The 7,995-nt window shown below is 33.1% G+C and overlaps 1 protein-coding gene across 1 annotated transcript; it reads right to left on the bottom strand.

Moving 5' to 3' along the window:
- On the bottom strand, nucleotides 5,520-7,515 carry LOC104717228 (probable polyamine oxidase 5). The gene has a single exon (XM_010434772.1). It carries the CDS (start codon nucleotides 7,310-7,312, stop codon nucleotides 5,699-5,701), a length of 1,614 nt encoding a protein of 537 aa, XP_010433074.1. The 5' UTR covers nucleotides 7,313-7,515; the 3' UTR covers nucleotides 5,520-5,698.

Below are 7,995 nucleotides of genomic sequence, written 5' to 3'. Positions count from 1 at the left end.
CAAATTTAGCGTTTTGGACCGCCGTCATCCACTTGGCGTTTTGTTACAACGTTAGCGTTGAAAAGTGTAAACGCGTTTTTGTTTCTCCGTTTAGAATCGTGTTTTAACACGGAACGGTAATGGTGGCTTATGGTGAAGCTGTCTTTACACACACACAAGAAAGTTATGACTTAAATGCTATTTCTGTCTTTATTTGTTATTTGGGTCCCCAACTTTAATTGATGTACAACAACAAACACGCACAAAAATCTAAAGGAAAAATATCAAATTGTTTAGGAATGTGTTTGAAGGCTATTTGGGTTTCATTGCGATTCACATTTTTGATCAATCAAGTCTAGTATATACACTACTTAGGTTTGACAAGCTTTCTAGGAAGGTTCTTGTTCTGTCTAAGGAATAAGTGAATATGCTCTTTTCCAAAAAATAAGTAAGTGATAACATCTAAATGCAGTAAACCATAGGCCACATCAATGATATTGATAAGTATTGGATTCCCAAATGTGGTGTGTTGTTGATAACTCCAACATTACCATAGTAAAATTTGTAAGTAAAACTATCAAATAGTATCAAGTTAAGATTTTACCAAAATTTATCATTAGTTATAACAAATTGCTGCTTTTTTGGGGGTCAAATTCCACTTTCATCTTATGTTTTACAATATTATCAAAATATCAATTTTGAAATTTCATACATCTTTTACTTTATTAAACTACTCTGGTTAATAAATAAATTCTATGAATTTTAATATATTCTAAGTTTTATTTACTTAAATTTTTCTATTTTAAAACTTTCAGTTAGATTAGTTTATTCGTTTTGTTTTTGGTAGGAATTTCACTAATTTTATTTCCTTTCATCTTCTTTCACTTGTTAGGTCATTTAATTTATATGTTATTTTAATATATCTAACTTTTTTTTTTCTTTTTTTCCATTATTAACTCATCTGTTGCCACCGCAAAGTGGTCAAAAAGCTCAGGCAAGTCTTGTGACTGTGAAGTATGCTGTTAATTATTTCCTCTTTCTAATCTTTTTTTCCCCAACGTAACTGATTGTTGTCGATTAGCTAACTACGAAAGCTACACTCAAATTGTTGGCAGAGAGGTAGGTGTAGTAGTATGAAAGAGATTTAATGGGAGTTAATTGTGGTAAAATAATGAAGGTAAAAGCATCATTCTTTAACACAACAATCCGCAAGATGAGTTAGCAAATCTTTCAAGCTTCCTAGTCCTAGAGTGAAGCTCTAACCACTAGATGAAGATGGAGTTCACATGCGCAGAGCCGCAGACTGCTGAGTTTTCTGAATCACAATGAACAGTTTATTTGGTAAATTGGCCTTTTTTTTTTGTAAAATCCTACGAGGCATGAATAAATTAATAAATTATTATTCTATTTAGACAAATATTATTTTTAAATTATAACGATTATCTTAAATATATACTGATATAAGACTTGATCAGTATGTTGAAGCTATAGTTTCATTATATTATTATTTTTATTGCATAGTATGATTCTTTAATTTATATCATATCATATGATGATAGTAAAGTAACAATCGTGGAACATATCCGATCAGCATGCAGTACTATGCATGTGTAAACAACGTGACGAATACTATTGTAATTTATATCGTGTAATTTTTAGTCTAATTCTATCGAGTACAACACTATACAATGTCATAAATAAATAGTTGTAAAGTAATTTCGTTGATTTTTTTTCTACGCAAGCATTAACGTGATTAATTTCAAATTTACAATAACATTTGATCAGTCATAACGAGAGGCTGTAATAAAAAAACGGAACATCCATACTTAACCAAGATTGCAAAGGGTAAAAAAGAGATGAGCCATAACTTGATTATACATATCTTGTCGGAAAGGTTGAAGGACGGGCCAAGACATGCATGTACATGTAATTCCGTTGCGAAGCTTAACTCACTGTAGCGAGGTTCCGAATATAAGATTGTCGACCGAAAACTTCAACATATATATGTTTCTAGCACCATATATTGACTGTCTTTAAGGATCTAGCCCACGACACTTGTAGTTCGTTGGTGTTAAAGTCATCGATCAGCAGATTTCAGTTTTAAATCCGGGATTATTATAGTAGGTATATATGGACCATAATGTCGTATATATAAGTATTATAATAGTTTTCCTATATATACCACTTACAGTCACAGAACATATGATAAAGTTAGATTTAGTTTACCAGCAATCAAGGCTCCATGAGTTATTTCACTCACTTTTCAAAAGATTTATAAATACATCGATTCATGATAAAGAAATATAGTCGTCTGTTGTGGTTGGGTGTATGACCTCTTTTCTCATAGACACAATGAAAAAAAAGTGTGCTAGAAGCTTAGGGGTAGCATTTTATTATTATTAAGTATTTTATTTTAGCGTCTATAATTTGTTTATTTTATTTTTACAAATTTAGAAAAAGACAACGAGTGGGACATTCCTGTTTTCTTTAGGAATGAAAAAAGCAAATCAAATTTCACAATAATAGAGTGGATGAGTCCAATTAGCTTTCTCTTTGATTTGACCAAACAATAATCTTATTGGAATAAAAATATCAGAAAATACGTTTTTTTTTTCTTAAACTTGTACAAATCTCATATCATAATTAGCATTTAGATTACTGGATATGATTTTTGAATAAAACTAACGAATACAGTTTTAAAAAATTCCGTATCATAATCATTTTTAATACGACAAAAAAATATCATATCAGAGGACAAAAAAAACATATTTTTAATACAAAAAATATATAAACAAAAATAGAATAATAGAAAAATGTAATTTTAAATCCATCGATTCTGGAGCAAGTGACACTGGATCTCCTGTATTTTGATTAACCCTAGCAGCAAAAAAGTACAAAATATTAACTATCAAAATATTTATCTAAAAATACGAATTTGTCTTACCAAAAAAATCGAATCTTTGTTGATTCGTTCAGGTTTCGTTTTCCTCACATGATTGAAGGGAAGAATTATTGATTACGATGGACTATCTCTATAATTGATGTTATCATAATTATAACTCATGTAGAAACTACATAGCTGTATCTGTTGCAAAATAGCTGTATCTGCTGAATAATTTTTGTTAAGTTAATAGTTTGTTTTTCACTTCCGCGCGAGATGGCAACATTAAGTTAGATTCCTAGAAAAACAAGTGAAACACTTTCAAATATATCAAACTATGTATTTGACCAAATATATATATATATATATCCAGAGCCGGCGCTGACTATTTATGGGCCGCAAGTCTAAATACAATAAATGTTGTTTTAAAAAATAATGGTTGAATAACAAGGGGAATAGAAAGGCTGGGAATCGAATCCTGGTGCAGGTCACTGAAAACCTGCTGCTTTACTATCAGACCAAGAGAACTTTTCAGAAAAATAGGCCGATTAATTATTATATTATCTGACGGCCGCAAGCACCTGCTTGCCCTGCTTGTACTCCTGGCCGGCTCTGTATATATCAAACTATGTATTATTGGTTATGTATGTTTACTTAATTACTTTAGATGTTAACAGTAACTAGGTCTATATATCCAACTATGTGGCGTAGACTACCGAACGGGTGTAGGGGAGAGATCTGATTGAGGAGCCTAGGAAGAATGTGATAGACAACATACTAAATACAAGAGTCTAACTCTTGGTATTATTCACTACAAAAGTGATATTAAATAATTTTTTTTTCTTTTTTTTTTTGTAGTTTTAAAGACAACATAAAAATATGTGATATTATGAATCAACACATCATGACCATGTCCCCTATTGAATAAAAGTCAGATATATATACTATACAGATTAAAAGCCCACTTGAGTAGATAGATATTTGCTATAAAACGCATAGTTTTTGTCTCTTTTTTTTCTTCTAAATTGGATACTCTTTTTTTCTAAATTGGACTCAACATGTCAGTATGTCACAACCATGGCCAAGATCCCGATATGTTATGTGAGTGCTAACGGAACAATTATGCTTAGTAGTTTCTTAAAGGAACTAACATTTAACATATATTATGTGAATTCCATGACAAGCAAATTAAAAAAAAATCGTAGTTGAGTTCACGGTATTTTTACTATGTGCTTTTAGTTTTGATTTAAAGTAGTTTATAATTTGATAGATAATATCTACTACATACTTTCCATGTTTTCTTGACCCCTCCAAGGCTCCAACTCTATATTTGCTATATACATCAAAATAAAATATAAGTAATTTTACAAATAAAAATTGAATATTGATATTCTGATTTCAATTTTTTTTTGTTAAATTAGCCATGATTATTAAAATTGATGGAGTGTTCTTTTTATAAGTATAATAAAATCAGATTAGAAGAGTCATGAAATTATTGAAATTTAAGATATACATATAGAAAGCAAATTGGTGAAATAAACCCTACCACTACCACTTGTTCATTACACATTGTACATAACTGTTGAATCAAATCAATTGATTTGGGTACCAATTTGAAGATGATGATGACCATTCATCTCTATATATAATTTTATATGCTTTTCTTTTCAATATATATGTCGATGCTTTTTCGTAGGACCATGATGCATACATGATAATACTGTCTATTGTGAGCATAGAGACAGTTAATAATCCTAGTGTAAAATAGAAGACCTGTCCATATGACACCTACCACTTTCTCAATGCTTTCCATTCATGTTATAAAACTTGTCGTGGTGACAAGCAACAACGTAACAATACATTCCATCACTCAAATCTAAATATGAATATCTTCTCAATTATTTCAATAAATTTATAGTGGCGCAATGGTTCGTGATGATTCGACATATACAAAATAGCTAGGCTATAGTGAGAGTCTTGTGGTTTTAATTTTAAATGACAAAATTTATATATGTCGGAGATCAAATTATGTTTCAAATCTTGGATTCAAAATAATTTACATAAAAAGGAAAACATGAAGGTTGTATATAAGATTTGATACATGAAAAAGGTATAAATGCTTATATATATGGCTTTGCAAGCTGGAAACTAGGCGGGTTCGGTGGATCCTGTCCATGATAGCTCACCACACAAAATAAAATTTTAAGAATCTCTTAGGGTTGTTTGTATATATATATATATATATAGGTAGGGATCGGAGCATCCTAAGCTTTTTCTTTTGTTCCTTTCTTCTTCCAGTTTCCACCTATTTTCTTAGTTTAGAATACCATTTTGACTTTAAATATGGGATAATCCAAATTACATAAATTTTTTTCGCTTTTAGTTATTATTTTTTTTTTGCATCTTTTGTATGTATCCATGGAATTCACAAATAAAATGTGACTAAGAAAATTATTAATCTCTTAAAGAATAAAGAGAGAGAGAGAGAAAAAAAGAGTACTAGTGAGTGAGACTAAAAGTGACTGGTGAGGGAACAAACAGAGATGTAAATTCCATTATACATCGTTATATCTTGCTTTCTTTTTAACTTTCCTTTTTGATTATTTAATTTCCTTTTGTCCCCTGAGACTCATCTATGAAAGAAAATTCAGAAATTTGCTTTTTAGATTAGAACGTGGCTGTAAACTTGTAATTTTTAAGTAAAACAGAAAAAAAAAAAGTAAACCAAATTAAAAGTAAAAAAAAAAAAACAATTAAAAAATCTTACAAAACTAATTAAGCTTCTCTAAACACATTGACCCAAAAATAAACAAAACATATTCTTAAAAAAATTAACACTCAAAAGTTACATTTGTAATGCTTAAGAAGCCTATTGGCTTCCCTTAAACCACTATAGTAGGCACCATGAGTTGTGGAGTAATGGGTTCTATGTGTTGCTTCCCCTGCAAACATGATTTGAAGCTCATAAACCTTGGCTTGATGATCATGACCATTGACCTGACCAACCTTCTTATTAATCTTTGGCAACGGCTCGGCCATGGCGTCTAGGTCATCCCCACTTGATCCGACCGCCACATACGAATAAGAGCCCCGGAACAGAGGATCACTTCCCCATTTGCTCTTCAAGACCTTTGTGATCTTCATTACTTCACCACCATCATTCAAAGAGCCATTGGTCAAAGTTTTTGCAGCGTCTTTCTTAACTTCCTTGCCTGTCAAGCAAGAGATAGTGGTCGTGACACCTTCTATGATCTCCTCATCGGTTAGTTTCTCAAGCTCGAGAGCTTCTTTGCCTGCAAACCAAGAAAGCAAGACCTTCGAATTGCTGTGGATAGGGCTAATGGTGGCAGTTCTTCTCATCCACCACGGGATTTTCACGAACCTAAACTCGGAATCCTCGCGGTCAAACACAAGTTGCAGAGACGGGAAGTGTCTCTGCGACATCTCAACGAAAAGCTTGTTGACAACTCCATAACCAAGCCTTTTAATAGCATCTGATTTGAAATCAGGCAAAGGAGGACTAAACAACTCCTCATCACTCTCAATCCCTGCTTTAAGCACCCCTAAAGAGACAGTAACAATAACATGATCTGCAAAAACAACAGACCCATCTGAGAAATGCAGCTTCACATGACCATCTTCGTTACTACTCTGCCAATCGATCTTTCTGACCTTTCGATTCAACTGGATAACACCTTGAGGAAGCACAGACGCCAAATGCTTAATAACACTGAGATAGCCTTTAGCTATGGTGATCTCTTCCCCTGGAAACATCTGGTACTCACTCTCCGCCGCGAAATCGAGCGTCGAGAGATCATCGGCTGATGTGTAAGTCCTCTGCGTGTTGCTAAACATCGTAAAGATAGCTTCTTGAAGCGACTTCCTACTCCATTTCCCATAATACCCTTTAACCCCATCACCAACACCTCCATTGCTGATTGAATCCCAATAAGCATCAAACCCAGATTTCAGAAACGACCCAACACTACTAGAAGAACAAACCCTAGTGGCAGTTTCGTAAATACCATCGAAACGAGCCAAATCGGAGTCGGATTGAGAGATCTCTTTCCCCTGAGCTAATTCCATGAGAGCATTGAACAACCCAGAGACGGATTCAACAACCGAAGGCTCAACCTCGAACCCACCTTCAGCAAAGGTCTTAACTTTATCAATGCTGGAGTCCATACACTCCCATGGCTCGTCGGAGACTAAAGAACCAGTCTCCTTTGCGATTCTGTAAACAGGGCTTCCACCGATCCCGTGGATCCACGTGGCACCCATCTCGATCTTCTCTGACGAGAACTCGGAGGTGTTGATCCTACCGCCGATTCTAGAACCGCCTTCGACGACGGAGAGCTCGAACATGTCGGTGGAGGTTTTGTAGAGCTTGTTCGCCGCCGTGAGACCAGCCATTCCGGCTCCGATAATAACAATTCTTGCTTTCTTCGCCATAGTTTTAAAAAAAAGGAATCTACTTGTCGGTGTGTTTGGATGAGAAAAGGAGAGAGTACTTTTATGGAGGAGGGGGTTGGGGTTGAGGATGGAGTGTGTGTGTATTTTGGGGATTAGGGGAAGGAGACGAAGAAGGTGAGAATGAACGGAGAGAGATTGCTTTGGCAGAACATTTATAAGGGAGAGTGTGTGTGATGAACTGATGATGATGTGTCTCTGTGAGCCCAAAAAAGCCACTGGGGAGGAGAGTTTTTTACTATTATGTGAAGATTTAGATTTCTAATTAAGAAATTATTAAATTTTGAAATTCCTAATTTTTGTCGATTTTATTTTTTTTTTAAAATAAAATTCTGTTTTATCAAATACATATATGAGTAAATCGAAAATATTTTTTTTTGCAAAACTGAAACATATAAACTGTAATCACAAAAATCAGCATGAGTTTATATGTTAACTTTGTTTATAATTTAAACTAGATATTTTTCTAAGACAAAACATTTTTTAATGAACAGTTAATTTTTCACAAATATGTCATTTTCAACCATTCTAATCCCAAAATAATTGAAAGAAAGTAAGAAACTTTTGCTGTACATACAATGTCGTTATTAGTTATATAAAATATATATATATATATATATATATATATATGAGATAATCAACTATTTATGAAAATACCGGTAGCT

This window comes from Camelina sativa, chromosome 10 (assembly GCF_000633955.1).
Source record: "Camelina sativa cultivar DH55 chromosome 10, Cs, whole genome shotgun sequence".
Classification (NCBI taxonomy): domain Eukaryota; kingdom Viridiplantae; phylum Streptophyta; class Magnoliopsida; order Brassicales; family Brassicaceae; genus Camelina; species Camelina sativa.
The sequence above is the reverse complement of the archived record's forward strand: the minus strand, read 5'-3'. Positions and strand labels throughout refer to the sequence as shown.